The following is a 24,565-nucleotide window of genomic DNA, read 5'->3' as shown; positions in this document are numbered from 1 at the left end:
AAGACAAAAAAAAAAAGAGAAGGAGGCCGAGTTTCTGTCAATGAGAATCTGTAAACCTACTAACAGATGAGACTGAGACATGATGGTTTATTTTTATTCTCTGGTACTCCTAAGGCGGGTCAGTGGGGGGCATTTCATCTGTTGTTCTGTCTGTTTTGTTTGAGTTGTTTTTCTTGAAAACATAAAAGACATTTACTACTCTACTTGTACCTACATCTACAGTGAAAAAAAACAACTTATAAAGAAAAATAAAGAAACAAAGGGGAGTTCGGACAAATGGGTTTTCTTTCTCTTTTAAGATGCATTTCTGATCTTAATTTCTTGCTTAAATTTAGTCAACATCTCAGTTGTTCTTGTTGCACAATTGATTTGACTTAAAACTTCAGATAGATAAGATCATTTCAGCCATTTATCCATTATGTTTCGCTAAAGTTAACTCTTTCAACCAATTATTATAAGTACAATTATTGTTAGTATTTATCATTATTACATTTAACTGACGTTAGTTATTTCAGATGTATCCATTACGTTAAGCTAAGATTAACCATTTCAACTATTTATTCATTATGTTTAGCTAATGTTAACTCAGTCAACCAATTTCCCATTACTCTTAGATAACAATTGCAACCAGTTTTCAAAAATGGTTAATCATAATTGATTGAAATAATTTATAACTTTTAGCTACAATTTTTAGCTATGTATCCAGTACTGTCGATCAACTCTTCATCCTTTATTAAGCTAACAAATTAAAGCATTTTCCCACTACTTTTAGCTGGTAATTGCTGATATATGATTGGCATCTTTTTCCTTTACATGTACGTAAAATCCACTTTTAATTTCAGATAGATACGCAAAACCCTTTAATAATAAATAAATAATATTTAAGTATTCATAGCTTTGTGAAATGAAACACTTGAGTAGTGGATTTTTCACTACACTGCTACATATTTCAATTTCCTCATTTTGCAATCTCTGTGCACTGCTTAAAAGTTCTCACTGCAGCCATTAATTATATTGTTAACTTTTATTTCAGAGACATGAGCATGCATACAGACCGTATCATAACGAGATGGGATACAGCACTGCCGGGATCATGAATTACTGTGCTGTTGAATGAAGAATTGGTAATGGTGGACCAGTGAAACCTCCATCTTCTGTCCACTAACCATGGGAAGTGCAGAGGAAATGCACGGATGGACAGTAAAAATGAGCATGTCGAGTGTTTTGGCTATGGTTACGGTCTTTTCTATGATTCCTGGCGGGGTGCTGAGCGATATGAGAGGTACTCCGGGTCTGGAAGCCCAACAATTGGCCCAAGGGTCCACTCATCTGCACCGTCGCCTGAAGAGAGGCTGGATCTGGAAACAGCTGTTTGTCCCGGAGGAAGATCCCACTCCTCGTGTTATTGGCCAGGTACCACTTCAGATTGAATGTCCTCCATGTCCTTGACACACTACTTCCCTTTGAAAATGTTTTCTGGTTATCTCTCTTTTTTTCATGCATCCTCCCCTCTTTTTGCAGCTAAAATCTGACCATGACCGAGGCGGGTTTACCATGAAGTACATATTATCAGGAGAAGGCGCAGGAGATGTGTTTAAGATAGATGAGTACTCCGGTGAGATCCGGACACTGAAGAAGCTTGACAGAGAGGAAAAGGCCTTCTATGTCCTTCAAGCCCAGGCTATCAACAGGAGGTCTGATGAACCAGAGGAACCCCAGTCAGAGTTCATCATCAAGGTGCAGGACATCAATGACAATGTCCCGCAGTTCCAGAACGAACCATATGTGTCCAGCATCCCTGAGATGTGTCCAACCGGTATGTTTAAGAAAGTAAGAGTTGAAAAGTACAGACAGACATAATTCAATTTAATGGGTAGTTCATCAAAATTCCAAAATACAGGACTATACAGGTCTATTCATGCAGGTAGTTTGGTCTTACTGTATGGCATCTGCACATCTTTTGAGATATGTGCCTCTGATATTTACTCAATACAATGAATGGAATTCCATGTTTGGTGCTCAAAACAAGGAAATGGACATTTAAAAATAAGAAAGCAACATCTGTTTCTGAAATCTATGCCCCTGTTATTCAGGATGATCCATAAAACTCACTCACAGTATTATTTGACCTACATTGTACCCAATAAACAGTCCTCACCTGGACACAGTCTATTAAATTGTGTACAGACAATACTCTTCTTCTGAGTTTGACTACCTTATTACTATTCATCCTGCACTATCATTGGATCAAACATTTCGGTAAATATGCTTATTTGCTTTCTTACCGAGATTAAAACAAGAGTCATAATCCTCTAAGGTCTTTAAGTTCTCTCAGGCCTCTAGTAGCTTCTGCTGTTGAGTTACTTACCCTTATATTCATAGAATATGGGGTTACAATATGTAACCAACTGTATATACCTGTATGTAAATGAAACCTGTAGACAATTTAATGTCTGTTTTTGTTAAGGAATATGCTGATGGAATTCTTCAAGATTCAAAGGTGTAGCTATATTAGTAGAGAATGTATTTAAAATATCATTCATACACACTAAATATTAGTTTTGTTTAGAGATAAGAGTAAAATTTTCTATTGCAGATAACATAAACTTGTTATTGGCTTTATTGTTTCTAAAGATGTACCTCTAAAATTATTTTTCATAACTTAAATCATGACGGAGTACAATGAACAAAAGGTTATATGAATGTCTGTCATCTGTCCCCATTCAGGAAGTTAAAAGTATTGGATTCTAAACCGTAGCTTGGATGCCTTTATGGAGACATTTCTTAAATAATGTTATTATAACCACTGCCCTTTCATACCACAAACATTACCATTTCAATTTATATGTAATCTGCTTTTGCAGTGTAATATCTAACTCGTAATAAATCATAATGCATTTGACTGGGAAAGAAAGAGCGAGAGGGGAAGGTTGGAGTGCGGGCGACTGAAAATAAGAAATGCTTTGGTAAATCCCTGCCTGTGAGGAAAATGCAGAGAGCTTTCAGGGGGGAAAAAGAAATAGATAGACAAGAAGGCTGAGGGAGGAGATATGGTCAGTGGAGAAAAGGGTAGTGAGTGTGAGAAATAGAGAGGTGAAACTGAAACAGAGTGCGACAGAGAGAAAAGGAGCAGCAGGTGGATGGGGAGAGAGATGTCGCTATAGGGCTGGAGAGGTTGTCACACACACCTGCACAACCCGAGTTGTGAAAGGCCAACGCTGCTCCCCCACACCTCCTCCCTTACCATCACCCCTTTGTCCAACAGCCATCCTCTAACCCTACCTCACCCCCCCCTTCCATTTCCACTGCTCCCCCCCCCCCGTGCCAGACAGACAGACCCTGCGGGACTTAGGCATAATCACTTTATTTCCCCATCGACTGGAACTGCTGCCCGAGCTAACTCTGACTGTTTGATCCGCTCCCTCCCCACAGGGACCACAGTGGCCCAGGTGACAGCCACAGATGCTGATGATCCAATGTTTGGAAACAATGCCAAACTCATCTACTCCATACTGCAGGGGGAGCCCTACTTCTCCGTGGAGCCAAAGACGGGTATCACTCACAGATACAGACGCTTTACAGACAAAGTGTTGCCAGTACATGACAAAGACAAACATAGAAACACAGCAAAAAAACAAAACAAATTCAAACAGACCTAAACCAACCTCTCATTTCTGACAGGCAGATAGAGAAACACTGTAGGTTTATAATTAATCTAGAAGGGTATTGATGTACAACATGAATATGCATGGTTATGTATACAGAATGAAAAAAAAGGGAGTTTAGGTTTTCAGATACAGGGCCCAGGTTTAATGGAATTTAGCTGTTTGGTTTTGTTAGATGTAGGGATTTGTTCCATTCCATAGTGATATTAGACAGATTTAGGCATCTAAACTACATGGTTAGGTTTTGAAACCAAAACTAAATAATAAATAAGTTTCACTTTCACACAGGACATAGACAAACAATCCTTAAAGAAATTCAAGTCAAAAGCAGTTGTTTTTGACTTAAATTTCTTTGGGGATAACGATGACCTGGGCAAATCAGATTATTCACAGGCTTAAGACAAACAATGGTTTTGAAAGTCTGGCATGTATGTGACTTAAATATCAACCCAACTCCCCCCTTGTTTCACTAGGTAATCGAACTTCTGGTCGTCATAAAGACGCAAGAGCGTTTCTAATGGTTTGCAGTACCAAATACATTACCAACATTTTTCTCTGGCGACCAGGTTGTATTTCCAGCAATATTGTTGCTTTTGGTCATGGTAATAAGTGTAGTGTTGTGGTATTTGTGTAGATGTCTCATGGGTGTAAGGTCTCTTAAGAAGCAAAGGGAAGGGAAAAGTGCTGGCTGTGGATGATAGGTGTCTGTGGTGTTCATTGGGGAGATACCGGTATGTCAGTGTCCATATAACCCATTAAGTGCATTTTGTGTTGGTCTTATATTAAATGAGCTGTAATCTGGGGTAGCTGTATATTGAAAAGATGTTATTGCAAATTTGTTTCCAGAGGGTTGCATCAATATTAATTGATTTATAATATATTTTTTTCACAGTCTGTGGTGGAGACAGTTATGGTGGAGTCCTTGGTTGGTGAGATAAATCCGTATAATAACAGTTGTTTCACAGATGTTGATATTGTAAAGAGGTTTTTTTTTTTTTTACCGATGGTGGAGAATTCAAGTAATCATGTGAAATTTTTTTTTGAGTGGGAAATTGTTGAAAACTAGAAATAATAGGAATAATTTTAACAAGTGGACTTGGAAACACACAATTTTGAAAATTGTAAAAATTCCCCTGGCAACTTTATCTCTTAAGACCAATATTCACAGATTTAGCTATTGTTCATTTGGCCACTGTAGAAATGTGTGTTTACACCACAGGAAATTGCCTCAACAGATGCCAATGCATGTACATTTATACTACTTATCTGTGTGATATGGAGGTCAGTGCACTTCCCACACACATTGTTGACCTGAAATGTGAAGAGTTGGGTGGAGGGGCATTATTGACGTCAGAAAATGCATTACATGGAAATGAAAACAGTCCCCAACAAATACAGTATTTACTTCTGTTTGTGTAAAGTTTGATAAGTAATTTATGTTACTTAAAACATTGGCTGCATCCTTTTTTAACTAATAAGATGGGTGATGATTTTCATGCGTTGTTGCCTGACCGGGTTGCTAATGCTTGTTCACACTACTTGACTTTAGCCCTGATTTTCCACTCGCCAAACATCTTTGGAGCTTCCTTACAAATCGGCATTGGCTGGACTCTCACAACATGGACCAAAGTAATTGTTGCACCTAGAGAAATCAGGCAGTCAAGAAGTGTGAAAACTATTTTATGAACAAGCGTAGCCAAGCCAATGACAATGACATCCCCTAATCTTTTTGTGTTTTATCACTGCAAAAGCGTCTTAATGACGCTTTACAATGCGTCGGCCAACAGTGGAGCAAAAACAAACCCCCGATGCTGAAGAAGTAGAAGTGTTAATTACACAAAGAAGGCAAAGTAATTGTCTATCTGGAGAGACGACAAGATTTGGAAACTTCTGTCAGTAAGGACTGACACCAAAATCATCAGGAAAGAGACTCGGCTCACCTCGCCTAAACCAAACAGAGTATTTGCAGTAGTTGAGAATGCATCTGACACAGAGAATCTCCAGTTGTGTGCTGTATGTGTGAAAAGAGAAACATCAGACTATTTCTGAATATGATTCTCCTGACATTGTCTTGGGTTCACATGTGAAAATAGGTTCATACCGTTACCAGCCAGCCATGTAGTGTGAATACCCCAAGACTCACGATTAAAGCATGTTTTCTATTGTGAACAGTACAGATATTTGACGACTTTGAAAGTCTTGTAGTGAGAACTTAACTTTAGTCAGTAGTATTCACGATACAACAGTTGACTGACCAGGTTTTATTGTGGCTAGTGAAAGGACTTTTAAAAAGCTTGCCATCTAAACATAGAATTAGATGTATATGTGGTTGAAATCATGACTAATTTGCCAGGTCGAACTAATCTTGATTTAGATTGTTATTCTAATTACTGTCGCCCACAGCCTGCACTTTGGCCAGATGAAGCATTACTCTTCATATTAGTATACTGTGAACCCTCTCGAAGACCAATTGAGACTAAGTTTACTTACATTTTGTAGAAAAACACAACATAAAAAACCACCCACAGATACACTTGTATCACACTTGCAGTCTAATAGTATTTCTTATACACCCTCTCTTTCTGTCTCCTCCACCTGCAGGGATTATTGTAACATCTTGGCCAAACATGGACCGTGAGGCCAGAGAGCAGTACCTGGTGGTGGTCCAGGTGAAGGATATGCTGGGCCTCAGCGGTGGTTACTCCTCCTCCACCACCGTCACCGTCAGCCTGACGGATGTAAACGACAATGGACCCACATTCCAGCACCGTGAGTTACTTATATGAGTCACAGTGATGCAAACACCATGCCATACGCACTGTGGTAATCAATGAAAGAGCACAAAGCATGGCAGACTGGAGGGCATGTTTAATATTATACCTAAGAGGCATTTATTTGATCACACTTCTTCGGTCCGGGTGAGTGGTTTGTGCTTAAAAGGAGACAATCGAAGAATGAGAGAGAGAGAGAGTGAAAAAGACGGGAAACGAGATGTTCTTCTGCACGTGGCGTACACGTGTACATGCGTCGCCCAATGGATGAATTTAATCATTCACACATGAAAGGACATTTGTCATGACCTTTAGAAACAAACCTAGCCTTCTCAGCGATAAACCTTACTAAATGAATGCCCTGGGAAGAAATCAATTCTGTCGAAATGAGACAGCAAGGATGATACCTTTAACTATTAATGTCACATTCACATTCATTGCTGGTCCTACTGTATACCATGGATTCTATGTTGAGTCAAAAGGCCTTATAAATATTGTATGACCACACTTCACTTTGAACTGTGCCCCCTGTTTTGTAACATAATTGGTAATTATTATCAGCAGGGCTTTTTTTTTCAGGAGCAGCTGTTGAGTTCCTCCCAGTTGTGGCAGCCATCCAAATAGAGTCACTCAAAGACACAATCACATTTTCTCATCTTCTTATTAGAGTTAGGCTGGGATTATGTGGAGTTGCCACAACTTATCTGTGACTCACACAAATTGACCCTCCACCACAATGTTCTCCCTTCTTATCACTTTCCACACTAGCAGGCTCTCTTGACTAGCTATTAACAACTTACTGTCAAGTTCTGTAGACAATATTTAAGGAAACTTTTTTATTTGTATTTTTTAGCTCCAAACGTGAGTTATAGTATATTTAGTATCATCCAGATTCTGTATTTGTGTAATTGTGTCAACAATAGACAGTATAAAATATCACCCATCTTGGCAGTGCCGGACTCCCGGCAAATCTAAAATTGGGCAAAGAGGTGGTGTGTGGAAGGGGCTGAGGTGAGCTGAATGAAGAATCCAGTCTATGCATGTCCTTTGTGATGGTACCCACCTGTCACTTAAATAAAATTAGAAAGGTGATTTATAAAGAAAAATAAAATATCATATCCCGTTCAATTATCATGAACGGGGAAATTAGCTGTAGAAGCCAAAACATTTTTTTTTGTATCAGGCTGTTAACATGTTTATTTATTTCTGCAAAGTTAAAAGCATTTAAACAAGGCGGTCTACAGGCACTGACCCACTGACTGTATAACAAAGATTCCAGGTCTGAAAAGAGAAGCCAGTGCAGACCTGCCTTAAACCTGCATTCTTTTCAGTGCATCAATTCCCAGAAGGGGACGACTCCACTGGTTGCAAAAATGAGTCCTTTTGTTTAAAAGTCAATGAGAAAATGAAATCTTCTCATCTGATTTATCACCTCAGTAAACATTTTCCTTATGAGTTTATGTAACATTATAATCACCTAAAAATGTCTTGATCAGCATATTAACAAAGCTAATGTTAGCTAGGTAGCACTACCATACTAGCTGGTTACTTGAGGGAACATATTGGCTCTATGTAACTGCAGCGAACAGCACCAGCAACCGGAGCTCTCAGCTCACCCATCGGCCCTCTTTAGCATTATGCTTTCCCCAGTGCCATATGAACAACAAATATAAAGAGTCTGAAGCTGCTTAGTACTCCTCCCCCAGCTTTAACCTCTTGTCAAAATATGGTCATGTCGGGTTTTCTAAAAAACAAGCTGGGGACAGCCAAAATGGCAACAAAATAGTAGTCCACAAACAAATGAGTCATGTCACGGTAGCTATGTCCATCTCTAATATACATTCCATGGGACCGACTCACGTTTGGAGCCAGCCTCAAGTGGCCATTCGAGGAACTGCAGTTTTTGGCATTTCTGTGGAGGTTGCAGCTTGGTGTCAACATAAAGGATTTTTAAAACATCCCTTTTTTATCCAGACCTATACACATTTGCCGTTCCTGAAAATGCAGCCGTGGGCACCACAGTGGGAAGGATTATGGCACAGGACGGAGATATTGGCACCAATGCCAGGATGACCTACAGTCTGGAGGATGACCTGGAGGGAAGCTCAACTTTTAGCATCGAAACAGACCAAGTGACGCAGGAGGGAGTGGTTCTGCTAGCCAAGGTAAATACACATATAGTACAAAAACTATTTTTCTAATATATGAATTTTGTACATGTTATTTTTTAAGCTGGTTTTTCAAGGGCAGTAGTGTCCCAAGAAATAATAGTGTGGGTGGGCACAGAGGCCATTAGGTTTTGAAACACTACTTTTACAAAGACTTTTTAATCTCTGGCTCTGAATTTAATTAACATTACAGACACGAACGCAAACACAATTTAAAAAATATTTTACCTGATAGAGAGCATGGTTTCATATCCTGGCACTGTGCACACACAGACAGTTGGCAGACACAACAGCAGCCGCATCAAAGCCTAGCAGACGCAACAGTGTAACAACCTGGCACAAGGACCCAACAATCCCACACAGTCACACATCTGGCAGCAGCAACAACATACTGTAGACTTATTTTCCAGGTCACAAGCATACAGTATAGCAGCGTAGTCTGGGATCATATACACAATAAACTATAAGCTAGAAGATGAGAACAAAGGCGTTACATTTCTAACTTTTGATGACTGCACATAAGTTTATCAAATTGACACATTAGCAGAGTGATCACTGTTTGTTGTGTAGGATGGCAGGTGGTGCTGGTATAGGTAGAGGTCATTGTGATTACATTAAATACTACCTGGGAGCTTGCCCTAGAATATCATGATTTATTAGTGAATTTATATTTTGTATTAATAAACTGACTTTGCAAAGTAAAAAGTAAATATAGTTGGGAAAAATCTATAAAGTAGAATTAAGTCCCAAAGTTATTACTTAATCAAATATAGACTGATGCAGAATGCTAGATTACTCTTGTTTTCCTCTTAGACTTGTGCTTCATACCTAATGTTTCCCTACACACAGTATGCTTTTTCATAGGACAGAACAATTCAATTTAGATGCCGATAATGAAATAAAAACTCATTATTGACTCACTCTCTGAATCATCGGAACGCAGTAATTGTTTGCATGCTGTTATTACTGGCATCATACTGTTAATCAGAAATACAGCATTATTTAAGTGCATGCTCACAGCTGGTAGCTTATTGACATTGACTAAACAATTTTAACAACTAGTCTGAGTTGTGCACTGCTCCCACAAGAATAATCATCCGTCTTAGGTACAAGTTGGGAAATTGTATTTGAAAAACTGTTACTCGTAACAAGTTGTTTTCTGCTTATGACAGCCACTGTATTGAAAATAATTGTTAAAAGGTGTTTCTTTTCTTCACAGCCTTTGGACTATGAAACTAAAAGACGTTTTGTCATGGCCGCAGAGGCAGTCAATGATCACGTGGATACTCGTTTTCTGCCTCTGGAGGAGTTCAGGGACAGGACAACGCTCAAGATTGTTGTGGAGGATGTGGACGAGCCGCCTCTCTTTCTCTCAGCAGTCTACGAGTGGAAAGTTCCTGAGAATGCAGCTTTGGGAACTGTGGTTGGCAGTGTCAGTGCCAGAGACACTGACACAGTCAACAATCCCATCAGGTACAGTAATGTGAAACGTCTAAACCAGGAAGAATGGCATCTGCCACCCAACTGCTAGTTTAATGACGAGGTAGACACCCAATCTGGTTGGGGCGAAACATCCCTAGACAGCTTCCTCCACAGGGTGAAAAATCATTCCATTTCAAATAGTGTTACTGGCTCGCTGCATCCGTTTTTACCCTTGATCTCTGGATACCCTGTACATGGTCATATTTATCTCATATTACTGTAGTAGGAAATGAGCCCTGCTGAATAAATCACGACATCTTTTTTCTTTTTTTTATACCACACAGGCTTTCTATCTATTGCTTTGGTATTATCACAAAGCAACGTGGCTAGGACGTGGGAATGTAATAAAGCACCATATGAGGTGGCATATGGAATTGTGATTTGCAGTCATTTGCAAGTGGGGCACGTTGCAGAGGAGACAGCAGCAGTACTGGTGCCTGTAGTCCATCTCAGCAGAGCTTAAGAATGGCAGGTGCTGCATATCATCCTCAGCCTAGCGTCTATTACTGTCCCTTTGGAAACAGTGTCTCTTTGATTAATACATTCAGGCTGACATTTTAGGAGGTTCAACAGTTCTACTAAATATGATTAAGTTTGCTTTGGTCAAATTGGCTTATATTTTGGATTGTTATCAGCAAAGTGGCTCACAGAAATGATTGATTACTCAGTGTGTTTTCACTCCTGTTTAATTCACCATGGTGTTAATCACCGTAGTGTAAAAGGTATGGTAGTGTGAAAGGAATATTTTCTTTTCCCTCTTTGGATGACAAATGTGTGTTTTTTATTAATTTTTTTTTATTCAAAAATTGCATGTATCACTCACTGTCAAGAAAAGGTGTATTTTGACACAGCAGCTATGCCACCAACGTTGTGTTGACAGTCTGTTATTCAATTCTAAACATACTGAGTTTCTCTGTGTTTACAAGATTTCCTGTCTCACTGTTTGTAAATTATATATTCCTCACTAAAGACAATCGGTCAGGTTTGAAATAATATTAAATTAAAATAACTGAAAAACAATACAACATTTTGTTGATGCCATCTGTGTGAGATGCTCAAATTGGTATTGTCTCTGTGTCACACTAGCTTGTGTATGTGCTTTTGTTTGTTGGATATGTGTCAGCAGATTAAAAAAGTGAGCAGTTTGTCTAATTAATCTCCCTGTGGCATCATGTCTTGCTTGCCCAGTAAACAACCTTTCCTGCTAAATGTGTCTCTGATTTTTCTTCCAGATATTCAATTGACAAAAGGAGTGATAACACAAAAGCTTTCAAAATAGACCCAAACAATGGAACTATAACTATCGCTAAAGCTTTGGACCGGGAGACTACAAACTGGCACAATGTGACTGTTGAAGCCAAGGAAACAAGTAAGGAGATTTTCATGTCCTGTACAATAGCATCTTTTTGATATGGCCATTTATCCTTACTGCAGTCATGAAACCTGAATATATTCATAGGAATGTGTTGATCCCAAATATAGACAAATCATTTAATAATTTGCTAAATAAGTGGAAATGGTTACTAGATAAAAGTAATGAACTAAATTAACAGTTCAAGTAGCTATAAGTAATGAATCAATGGTTCACATGGTTACAGCACCTTAACATGTAAATGGTTTCAAATAGTTAGCAAAATATTTGAGAAGTGCTGAGCTTAAAGTAATGGATAAACAGTTGTTAGCTAAAAGTAAATGATAGAAAGGTGAAGTTGTTAGCTAAAAGTAATCGATTAACATTTGTCATGAACGAACAGTCGAAATGGTAAGCTAAAAGTCATAAAAACGTCTAAATGTGTTAGCTACAAGTAATGGAGAAACAGATGAAAGAGTTAGCCTGAAGAAGCTCCGACAGCCTGCCACTGAGAGGTGCTGCACGGGTGCTGCAGCAGTGGACAATATGAGAAATATACTGTGTTTTTTAAAGATCAAAGCATGTAAACCTATTGTAGTTGAGCCGAAAAATTCAAATATGATCCTGAAAACTAGCATAATAGGGCCTCTTTAAAGTAATGAAAAACATTTGAAACTGTTGAAAGTAATGTATTTTGAAATTGTTAAAGTCATGGATAGACGTTGAAATCATTAGCTTAAAGCAATGAATGATGTTCAAGGTATTTCATGAACAGTTAAAATTCTAGCTTAAGGTAATATATGGTTTAAAATTACAACATCAGCCAACCCGAGTGGTAGTGGTAAATACAAACTTGTAAGATTGATCGAAACATTGACAGTTGATTTATATTAAAAACATTAGTGTATGATAACGATTCAATTTATATAAGTAAAAGTGCTCAATAATCAAGTTTAAAATTAATTCAACATGATATCAATAAAAGGACAATTCAAAAGGTTGTAAACCACTGGTCTAGAGTGATGCAAATTACACATTTACGTGGAATAATTGACTTTTTTACTGTTTTTCAGTATTTTTTGGTTTGGAGAAAACAGTGAAATGTTCTTGCCCATTTTTTTTTTGCTCCACAGTCATGTTTCAAGAAGAAGAAATATTTATCAGTCTTAAGTATTATTTTGACAGAGCTTTTTCAAAGCATTTATGATACATGCACCCAGTGGACTCCAGCAAATGTCTATCTTCACTACTGCAGCGCAGATCCATTTATCCTCCTCTGTGATGGTGTTCATCAAAGTGCTGGACATAAACGACAATGTGCCAAGACTTGCAAGAGATTACCGGCCATATATCTGTGAGGGAACACAGGCGGGAGAAGTATGTATATTATGATGCACTGATGTTGAAGATTTATTTTATAGCAGTGTGGCAATGAGAATTTCCAAGAAGTGGACAGTAAAAGTTCTCATATTTGAAAATTTTGTAGCACATCAATGTACTATTTTTTTAACATTAAAGGACTCACAGGAGCCATTTAACTATTGCACACTGCCATATTACATCCATAACTGATGGGAAAGGAAATACAGTCTGCATAGAAAGAAAACTGAAATCTGCTCATATATTCTCAAAAATGCATCTTTGTGTCTTTCAGCTTATTCAGCTGCTCAGTGCTGTTGATCCAGATGACCCTGTGGAGGGACACCACTTCTACTTCTCTATGGTCCCTGAGAAGCAAATCAATCCAAACTTCACTATCAGAGACAATCAAGGTTATATTCAATTACTACTTGTGGAATAAGTATTCAGATCATTTTTTTTCAGTTAAAGTAGTAGCACAGTGTAGAAATACTAAACAAACCCATTTAATTCATGCATTCAAATGTGTACTTCACTAAAAGTATTCATCATGCAGAGTGGTCCATTTCAGAATATTGTTGCATTACAATTATTGATGCATGTAAATAGAATTCATGTTGGAGCTGATAAAGGGGAGACTTAGCTGTTTCCCACTGTTTCTACTCTACGTGCTAAGGTAAGCTAACAGCTTGCAGGGTCCCAGCATCATATGTAGAATACAGTCATTGAGTGGTATTAATTTTCTAGCCCACTTTCTACCTATATATAATATAGCTGTGACATCACAACCGTACAGAAGTCCTGACGGCTCATTTATGGACACAGTTTTTGAAAAGTGTATACGTTAAACCTGATGGAGCATTACTTGAAGCCCCATTTGGAGGCTGGAAGAATAATTGTGAGCTGCGGCTAAACCACAACCTTTATGAGCAGTGGTATAATTAAGTGATAAAGGCAGAGTGAAGGCATTTTTTTATGATTACAAGACTTTAAATGAACACTATGTACCCGTGGCCATTTTGCCACTTTTTGGAATGAATTCCTTTACTACGTTGTCGTTTTTGTGGCTGACAGCTCTCAAGTAAGTAAATTGAAAGAGTGTTTGCCTTGTAGTCAATGGCCAGTCAACCCCTCGCTCAAAGTTTATAATGAAAATGGGCAACAAAAATCCAACAGTGTGCAGCAGAAGGATCTTTCAATGTGTCCAATAAGTTAGAATGAAATGCATGCAGGTGCAGTGTATGGGTGCTTAGCCACACAAGCACAGCAGTCCAGTCAGCAACCAGGGAATGAATAATGAATCACACATTTAATAAAACACATTTCTAAATGTCGCAAGGCGTATTTGACTCCCAAGAAGTTATTGTTAGGTGTCTTGATGAAATCTTCAGGTGAATCTGAAACAGATTTTCCAAATTTACTTTTGTACACACTGAAAATTAGATTTGACAAGGTGCTCAGGCCTTTCAGAGAGCTTGAATTGTATTTTAAATCATGTTACATGTGTCAGTTGAATTCCCGCAGAATAGCAGCACTCACAGTGGAAGCAGAACTCATGTTATTTTTTTTGTTTTGTTTTTTTAAATAAATTAAAAAGTGCACATGTTTCTCTTTATTTTTAGACAATACAGCCGGAATCGTGGCACGCAGGAGTACTTTTACCCGCAAGGATCGAACCCAGTACCTCCTACCTGTTGTGATCACTGACAGTGGCATTCCAGCTCTCTCCAGCACCACCACTTTGACCATCAGCGTATGCAGCTGCCAGCCTGCCGGCCATTGTCCCACAGGGGGAGTGGAGGCCCTTGCTCTATCTATGGGGGTCAGCCTGCAAACCTTGTTAGGGCTTCTGGTCTGCCTTGTCACACTCACAGGTAAGAAAAGATGGTCTCAATTTGTATTCACATGCCATCCAAGTCCAGAATACCAAACTGAGATATAGAATAGAAATGTATACAAAGAAAAGCACCAGATGGTCAGAGCTTGGTTACTTGGTAATCTGAGCCATCTGGCATCAAAATCTTCCCTGTCTGTCTTGAACATAAGGAAATAAATAATAAATTAGGGCTAGATTACTTAATTTAAATTATGTCTAAATATGAAGTCAAGAAAAAATATCACAAAATATGACATAATACATCAATGCATATTATTGAAGTGGTAAAAAAAGCAAAAATATCTTTAACATTTCTAAACGTGGTAGGTTTGTTAAAATACAGAATGCTGAAATAAGCAATGATCAGCAATAACGCACTTTCAAAAGAAGAAGATATTCATTTGTGTAAGTATGCATAGCTGGAGCTCCATCCTCTGTAATGTTGGGGACTCAAGTTTAAATGAAACACAGCAGGCTGATGACATACAAGCCAATACAATTACAAAGTATTTACAGAACATTATTGAGAGGTGCTATTTCTGGAGTTTGGCATCATCACACATCTTTCAAACACCCAATAAAAAGGCTACCACACGATTACCAAAGATCTTGTTCTGCCAAGTTTTTGCCAAGAGCTTCTCCAGACCTCAGTGAGATTGACATGGCAGATGTCAAAGAAGATTACTTTTTCTGAGGGGCATGTTGCAAATGTTTGTTTTGTTTACACCGTTCACACTAGGGAGTTTTTGCACTGTGGCTTTAAAAGGGTTTCACTAACAATGAAAAGTGAGATTTTCACAAGATGGAAAACCCTGACAACTTGGAATAATTCCAGAGGTCTATGTAATCCATGATTACTTCACTTATAGCCCTTAGATATTAAGGTTATCTTGGAAAAATCTAGTCCTTTAGATAGATGGATAGATTGACAGATGAGTAAGCCCTTTTCACACATGTAAAAAACTGCAATCCTGAAACTATCTAGACATCATCTAAAGGAGCTGTATGTGAGAATGCAAATGTCTTTTTGAGCCCATGTGTCAGAAGTCAGAGAGCTAGTGGGTGCGTTGATGACGTTTTTATCATGTGGCTTGGGTAAAACCTGAGGAAGAAGGGTGATTTACACCAAAACGGCAACAATAATGACGCCAACATTATCCGACAAATCCAAGGATAGGCAAAGGGACTCTGTAATAATAATGAGGTAATGAGGATTTCTAGCAGTCTAACACAGCCAATCTCCTGTCGTGTGCTATGTGAAAGGGATTTACATTGTCAGGAGTTCATTAGAGAAACAGTTTAAAATAGATAGACAGATAGATAGATAGATAGATAGATAGATCGATAGATATATAGATAGATAGATAGATAGATAGATAGATAGATAGATAGATAGATAGATATAAAGATAGATAGATAGATAGATAGATAGATAGATAGATAGATAGATAGATAGATAGATAGATAGATAGATAGATAGATAGATAGATAGATAGATGACACTCTAACTGATATTTTGTTGTAAAAAAAGTCATTCTTTTTCAGCGGATCTGTTAAGCTAGAACAGCTTCACTTCACATCATTTTGGCAAGTATATAAACGTGTGTTAAACAGCAGGATTTTTCATTAACAAGTTTGAACTTTCATTTAATTCCCTTTTTTTAAACCTCACCAGCGTGCATTTAACACACACTTTTTAAAATGCTAAATGCTTGCAGGGCAATGATGTCAGGTAATGAGCATATTGGTTGCAATACATCAGTACCAATCCCATCCTGGGACATTGATGGGTTTGCATAGTGAAGAGCTTTATTATGACCTCGGCTGCTTTGTGTCCTCCCTGTGCCCATCACATGAAAGATTAATGACGGTACCTGCTATGCTAACATTCTGTTGGATGAGCACAATACCCAGTGAAAACGTGGCAGGATAAAATAAACACTCTTTCTGCATTCTGTGCTACATGGAGCAAATAAAATAAATCCTCCTTTATGTGTGAGCTGAATTTAAAAAAAAAAAAGCATGATTTGGGTTCAATTCGGTTTTTGCATCCACAATATACTCCGCAAGTAAGAAAAACTAATCTGGCCTTGAATATTTTTTATTTAAGTACATTCATTGCTCCGTCAGGCACCCTACATGCTTTGTTCTCACTAAGCTCATGCCCTGGTGTTTAACGGTAATGATCTCCCACGGTGTTGTGTCTTCAGTGCTGTCAATTCTAATGCTGATGGTGAGGAGGCACAGGCGGAAACAGCAGGAGGGGTTGGAGGTGGAGGTGAAGGAGCTGGAGCTACCTGAGACGGTGTCGCAGAAGGTGTTGTATTACGGTGAACCAGGGGGTGGGAGAGGAGGCCTGGGCTTCCACCAGCCTCCCGTCCCGCTGCGCCACCACCCCAGGAGGAGGGAAAGGAGGCTGCGGAGGGAAGACGTCAGGGCCAGTATACGGATGTCCCTCAGAGAATCCCACTTCATCGGCCCAGATGACGAGGTCTTCAGGCAGTTTATTCTGGACAGGCTGGCAGACGCAGATCAGGATCCTTACATCTCCCCATTCGACTGCCTAAGAACCTATGCCTATGAGGGGTCAGGGTCTTCTACAGGGTCCCTAAGCTCCCTGGGGTCATCTTCTTTGGAGTTTGAACCTGAGCAACCTGTTTGTAATCCCAGACCCTTTGTGGTTAGACTAACCCCTTGGTATGGGGGAGGAGAGGAAGACACCATATTCTAAGGGGCTCTTCTTCTTCTCCTAATCTTTGCATGATGGACCAGTTCAGGATGAGTAAGTTATAAGGAAAGGTTCAGCATTCTGGAAAATACATTGATTCCAATTGATGACGTAATTAATACCACTCTCATGTAAATATTAAGCTATAGCAGCCTGTTAGCTTAGCTTAGCATAAAGGCCAGTTGAATGATCGTTATTAGTGGTTATCAGCCTCACAGATATGGGTAAGAAGAGGCTGTTACATCTGCTAGTAGGTTCAGAAGATTATTATCATCTATTCACATGGCAGCAACAGTCTCCGGCCATTTTAGTTGTTTTTTAGAGCGTGTTTGCTGCTTTTAGTTTACTTTCAGTTTTTCAAAAAGGTTTCTTTTTTAGTTTTTATATATTTCATTTTACAGTAGTTCTAGTTTGTTTTTGTTAGGACCAGGTTTAATATAGCCAAATATATTTAAAAAAATACATGGTTGGCGAATGACCTTCATGTTTAATCTCAGTGCTACTTTGTATCTCCTGAAAAGTTGACAGAAATTCATGATGTTTCTGTTTTTCGGTGGTAAAATATTATTGCTAAAACTGGAGTGACTTGCTCATTTTCTTCTTAGTTTACTTTAATAACCCCGGTCAGAATGCCTTGGCGTCACTTTTTAACGCTCTGGGATTCACATTGTAACTAGCAATACTTGGTAAGGTTTAGACATTAAAACTGTGTTGTTATTTTTAAGAAAAGGTCATGGTTTGGGTTAAAGTCAGTACGTTCATGGTGTTAGTGAAGAGCATGTCTTAAAGTGTAATTCCGGCGCAAAATCATCCCACGGTACATACATCAAATAAGCATCAAGACATTTTTTTTCATGTAACAACTATTATCGGAGAAATCCATGAGAGTTGCTAACATCCGAATGCGGCTAACACTGATTAGCTCGGGGCAGTACGGTGAAGGTATTAAAACAGCTTTTTTTTAACCACTAATACTGCTCAAAATAACACCAAACCTCTGAAGTAGCATGATAAAGGTCCCTACAAATAAAACGAAGCTTCAATAGGCTCCTTCGTTTTGGATTGCATTTGGTAATCGACTTGAATGGACTTTACTACAAGATGAGCTGGTACCGGGGCCAGTAGGTAAGGGCGCACTCACACTGTCCATCCGTACCGTGCCCAGTGCTTTAGGGTACTTGTCCCCCCCTCCCTCTCCCCCCTCGGCCCAGGCCCGTTTGTACTCACACTACCTGGGCCTCAGCGTAATGCTTCTTGCTGCCTATACGTCATCACAGCGTAACAATTCACACGCATTGATTGAGGTCATCGCTATGTGTCGCTTTGTTTCGCTTTGTTTTCAAAACTCTCCATAGACCTCGGACTTTTTGTGCGTCCTGTCCGACTGTTTTTGAATATTTTCATCTGACCAAATCTGCAGTAAACACTCCACCTCCATCCTTCTTTTTTCTATGTCCGAACAGGCGCACATAAAATGACGTCAGAACCGCCGTAGGTCTCGTGCTCATGCTCGTACATGTGCACACGCTCTTGCTTGTACATGTGCAAACGTGCTTTACAAAAGCCCACCTCTCACAAATGGTCTGTGGCTGGCAAGCGTGCCGCACCTAGGAGCGGTACGGTTGCACTCACACTGGTCAAACGAACTAGACTTTGGGCACAGTAAGGATGGACAGTGTGAGTGCGCCCTAAGTCTTTAAAACACTCTTTTAATAAACTCGGGGTTCACTAACTACATTGTTAGTTCTTTGTTTTATGTGTAGGGACTCTTATCATGCGACTGTAGAGGTTTGGTGTTATTTTGAGCAGTATTAGCCGTTTTTAATGCCTTTACCGTAATGCCCCGAGCTAATCAGTGTTAACCATGTCCAGCTGTTAGCAACTCTCCCCAGATAACTCCGTTAATAGATGTTACATTAAAAAAACTGTCTTGGTGGCTTATGTAAGTGCCGAAAAAAGACCATGTAGACATGGTGAAGACGTCTTCACCATGTCTACATGCCTAAATGCATTGAGTTGCTGCCATGTGATTGGCTGATAAGAAATTTGCATTAACAAGCAGTTACATTCACAGTCACATTCATGGGTGATCCAGCTTACTTGCCAATGATAACAGCCTACTGAAGAAACTAGGAGGTAGAATAAGGCCATACTGCTTCATATCTATGATAGTGATGAACAACTGTTAACGACCATTCTTTCTTTCCAGCTGTTTCCCCCGTTTCCTTATCTACATGCTTTACTTAACTACATGGCTGCTGGCTGTAGCTTCATATTTATTGTAAAGACATGAGAGCAAGAAAGCAAATTGTATTTCATTAAATGCCAAACTATTCCTTTAAAATACAAAATCAATCTGGACACCCTGGACACCCTGGACAACCATTTTTGAAACTGGTCCAGTACTGAGCCAGAGCCACATAACAGGCTGCAATGTAATCATTGGGGGCAAAGGTGTGCAGTCAGTCTACGTCCACTAAAAGTGTTTGATTTTGTCACTGACTCGGATTGTTCTTATAAGTGTTTGACAACATTACGGAAACCTCTACAGAGTAATAGATTATTTTTTACCTTTCACTTTATCCAGGGTGTTTGTTATTGTGTCTAACTAAGACTCCCTCAATGAGAAGTCTTGTTCTGAAATCTTACGTGGCCTCATTGTCAAATTCCCCTAAATATTCAAACATGACATTGAAAAGCTTTTGGATAACACAATACTATGCTTAATGAACTCAAACACGGTAAACTCTCCCCGGCACTCAAACTCACGTTGCCACCGCTGTCACATCTCACGAGACTTAATAACGAGACTTCTCCCAGTTTAAGACTTGGTTGGACACAATAACAAGCCTGGTTTGCTGCTGCAGAGCACTCATTCAACATTGGACCAATTTCAAAATGTGTTGTCTCGGTTTAACAGCAAAACATGGGAAAATAAGTTTCCATTTCAAAGCCACATTCATTTAATTTCTACTCGTTGGCAGTGGAGCAAAATGCAAACACAATATTATAATGTTACAAAATTGTTGTGGCTGTTTGAGCGCAACAATACTTTAATTATTGAAGTTATTACATTGTGACTATATTACACTCATTGCATAATTACCTACAGTATTACTGACCGGTTTCTCAACTATTTGTTGGAGCCAATTAGCACTAGTTCTATAAGTAAGAACCATCTTTGTCTTTTTATACACTCTCGGATATAATTTATCTTTATTAGAGGTCCAAGCCCGAAGGGGCTAGTACCAGCAGTGTCCGATCAAAATGAAACTTGGTACACGTAATGTTTGGATAGTCCTGACCAAAAAATATTAAAATAATTTTGATACTATTATAAATGCCAAAGTAATAAAGGAACAACTTCCTGTAGATTACAGTCAAAACAGGAAGTGCTGCGTATCTTCCTCAAATGGAGACGTATCGACACAAAACTTGGTAATCTAGTTTCCTATGTCTTACTGAGGCCTTCTACAAAATGCACATAAACCAACCATTAGGTGGTGCTGTTATGCAGAATTCATCATATCTTAGCAATTATAAATCAGATTAACAAGAAACTTAGAACGATAGTTTCTGATGCTCGTCTGAGGCTTATAACATCAATATATATGACATCAATCGCCCAGGAGGTGGCGCTGTTTTGAATATCACTCATACTGAAGCATTAACCGTACAAGTTATGGAAACAAACCTTTCAAGGGAGGTATGGACTGGTGCCCCCACAGAGCACACCAAAACTACACTACACGCTATAATCAAGGAAAAGGCTTTTTGGCCACTAACTTCCACATCGTATATTGCAAATATAGACTTTCATCTACATGTTCTCTAAAAGGTGCTGAATCTTGGGATTCAGACCATGGTACATTGAAATTGAATTGAAAAAATACACAAACATGCGGAAAATATTCAAAAACTACTTTTGCGATCTCATCCTAAGAAAGAGTCTCATCAGCACGAAATTTTGCACAAATAATCTTTCCAATGCTACGATCAAAAGTTATCAAAATAATTTTCGTAATCCAAACAATATGAAAGTTATAGAGGAAAGACCTGGTATACTGTAGTCAAAACAGGAAGTTATGCATTACTTTGAAGTACTTTCCCTGATTATCACATGACTTACAAGTTATTTCCTGAGCTGCACTGAGGGTCTGTGCAAAATCTGACATCAATCAGCCACAAGCTGTTATGCAAAACTGAGTAAAGCATGCATTATGTGAACAAACACAACATTTCATGATTAAAATACAAGCTGCGACTTCCGTTGTGACTTCTGGACCTGCAAGTCCAAATTGCATCGCCTCTGCGGGTCGCCTGGTTTGAGTTGCACAGAGAGCTTGGACCTCGTTGATACCTGCTTGATGGTCTAGTTGTCATTGTGCTAAGAACAATGAAAATCAGTTCAGCAGTTCTTCAGCAGTGGGCAACATAAGAGCACAAGTAAATAAAGCAAATAGTGAAAAAGTAAAATAGGTAACTAAAATTAAAGTAAAAAGCGAATAAAAATAGATCCAAACACAAGAAATAAAAAAAACAAGAAATTGACCTACAATGTTGATAAATAACGATGTGCGGAGACATTTTGAGGGGCTGTTGCTCTAACCTGAAAAAAGGCAGAAAGTTTGTGACAAAGGCGAGCCAAAACCATGCCCGTCAAACACAAGTTAATATTAGGCTACTAAACAAACAAGCTTCAACAAAACAACCTGCCAATATCCATCTGCAGCTGTACAGACATTCAGCCGTCCTGGCACTGTGCGGACCAATCACAACTGTTTATCTCATGTGGGGCAGACAATGACTACCGGTCCATTCAGCATAGTTTTTCAAGCTCACGAAACTCAGATCAAACTGTCAAACTACCCACTGCCATTTTGTTACTGTGATTGGTTGTAGGTCATGTTTCATGGCTCTGATTGGCTTCAGGTCTATCGAATTGTGTCTAGAAGTATTTTGCTCTTTACTGTTGATAAACACCCCTTGTAAATTGAAAATTAACTGAGAGGGCTGTGATGCCCGGCTACTACACACACATTTAGCAGGTAAAAACGTCAGCAGCAGTCGTGTGTGTCACAAAACTGTGTGTGCTCTCGCAGCTCCTGGCTCCACACTGGTGAGGCTGTTGTTAGATCCAATCGTCTCAGCTTCTCACCTGGATTCCGTTAGTTTTGTGGAATGGATATCAGAGTTTTATATTCATATGTGGTGTAAGGGCAGTACTGCAATATGATCGTAAGATGTGTAGAGCTTAGTGCTGTAAAGTGTGTGTGTGTGTGTGTGTGTGTGTGTGTGTGTGTGTGTGTGTGTGTGTGTGTGTGTCTGTGTGTGTGTGTCTGTGTGTGGATGTGTGGATGTGTGGGTGGGGTAATTGTTCACAGCAGTCAGTCTTTTGCAGTGTTTGGCAGTGGGGGGTGAACAGAGGTTACAGCTCTTGGATAGAAGCTGTTTTTCTGTGGTGCTTTTGATTGTCTCCTGTATCTTCTTCCAGCAAACATTTTCCCAACATTAAACAAACTAAATCCAGAACACCAAGTAACTACTAATATGTTATGTTGGCAAAAACTGTTTACCTTTGCAGGCGGAATACGTAAGACAAAGATTGGTTCCTTCTTATAGAACGGAGCGCTAATTGGCTCCTACACTTTTTGTAATATTATTCACTTCTTATCATGTTTTATATTTGGTATATTGGCTCATAGCAGTTTGTCTGTACAGTTTGTGTATTTGTATTTCACGTTATGAAATTATATAAGTTAATGCATACTTTCCTTTGGTATATATAGCAAGATGTTTTTTTAAATAGATTTTGTTTCCTGATTAGCCGTAAAGTTGACATACAGAAGAGTATTCATTAAATATGAACTGTTTAACATGTATTATGCTGTATGATATGACTTTCTGCTTTTTATTGAGTCACGAGAGAGCAGATCACACGACTTGTGTAACTCAATCAGCAGCAGAGACAGGGGTACATGGGCCAGTGGCGGCAAAACTCCAGCAAAGTAAGATTGAAAGAAGAGAAAAAAGGCTTGATTTGAAATGTATAAAGAGTTTGAAACTCTTGAGAAACACAACCACAGGATCCCTGTGAAAAAAGTACATAATATACAGCGCCTGGCTGTGTTGTTTCTTCATGGTCATTTGCAGTATTATTGGCAAACACTACATAATTGTGTTAGCTGTGTGGGTGGCAGCTAGCAGGGTGACTTGAGGTAATTTCATAGGGCTCAGGTCCAGCCCCTCTCACCTTCTCATCCACTAATTGGGCTGTTTACTGTCTGCGAAGGTCAGCCCTTAGACCAGAGAGAATATAGTTCTCACTGAAGGAAAACAAACCTATTTTGAAAATAGTTTGAAGGCCTTGAGGTAAGATACAATATGTGCGGAAACAACTAATTGCTTGAATCTATTCTGCTTTTCCTTTCCTGCCATGGTTGTATGAGTAGGTGCGCCACTCAGCAGGACAATTCCCAGACATCGCATCAGCTCAAAGTGAGCCTCAAATAGTTTCCACTGTCTCCGACAGTGCTTTTTAGAAAAAAAAGCACTGTCATTGTCTCACAATGGCTTCAAAAGACACAGGTGCTCTGTAATAAAAAAAGGTCATTTTAAAGTCCTTGCAAACCAATCTCTACAGTCCAACATGTAGGGTATTGGATCTGCCCATAAAGGCTCTGTTATAATTCCCTTTTCAAAAAATACCTTAATGTCAAAAGTCATTCAGCTTCTGGTGTCATTTAACCTTCTGAATTTCTGCCATTACACATGGTGAATATCACGGGTAATTTAACCTAACAGCCCTTTTCTTTGTGTAATTATACCCATTACAGCAATGTGAAGGATTTCACTCTGTCAACTGTCTCTGTCCTCTGCACAGGTTAAAGATTCAGCTCTTCTTTTCAAACCCGGTGCCAGACTCATCACAAGACCACACAATGCTCACCCGAGGGTCTTTAAGAGGCAACTCTCCTTTGGCAGACAGTGAGTTGATTGAAAAGATACATGGAGGGTTTTTTAGACCCACTTTTATCAAATAAAAAAATATATGTAAATACATGTATGCCACAGGGTTTGGTTGATCAAATCATTGATGTGCAGTATGGTAATGTGAACAAAATTTTGCACTACAAAGATTGAGATCTGGACTTGATTCTGAGCA

General features: G+C 39.0%; 1 protein-coding gene across 1 annotated transcript; it reads left to right on the top strand.

The window, feature by feature from the left end:
- Positions 1–1,101: 1,101 nt before the first annotated feature.
- Positions 1,102–17,767, top strand: cdh19 (cadherin 19, type 2). The gene is made up of 11 exons (XM_083936392.1): positions 1,102–1,413; positions 1,522–1,816; positions 3,433–3,552; positions 6,267–6,434; positions 8,411–8,601; positions 9,824–10,077; positions 11,319–11,455; positions 12,693–12,814; positions 13,092–13,209; positions 14,419–14,670; positions 16,883–17,767. Exons 1-11 carry the CDS (start codon positions 1,168–1,170, stop codon positions 17,401–17,403), a joined length of 2,424 nt encoding a protein of 807 aa, XP_083792518.1. The 5' UTR covers positions 1,102–1,167; the 3' UTR covers positions 17,404–17,767.
- Positions 17,768–24,565: the final 6,798 nt, after the last annotated feature.

This window comes from Echiichthys vipera (genome assembly GCF_963691815.1).
Source record: "Echiichthys vipera genome assembly, chromosome: 21".
Classification (NCBI taxonomy): domain Eukaryota; kingdom Metazoa; phylum Chordata; class Actinopteri; order Perciformes; family Trachinidae; genus Echiichthys; species Echiichthys vipera.
This window is presented reverse-complemented; position numbering and strand designations above follow the sequence as displayed.

Coding starts and splice junctions, on each gene's coding strand:
- cdh19 (XM_083936392.1), top strand. CDS start 1,168: ATGGGAAGTGCAGAGGAAATGCACGGATGGACAGTAAAAATGAGCATG. Junction 1,414..1,521: donor CTCCTCGTGTTATTGGCCAG/GTACCACTTCAG, acceptor CTCTTTTTGCAG/CTAAAATCTGACCATGACCG. Junction 14,671..16,882: donor CTGCCTTGTCACACTCACAG/GTAAGAAAAGAT, acceptor TTGTGTCTTCAG/TGCTGTCAATTCTAATGCTG.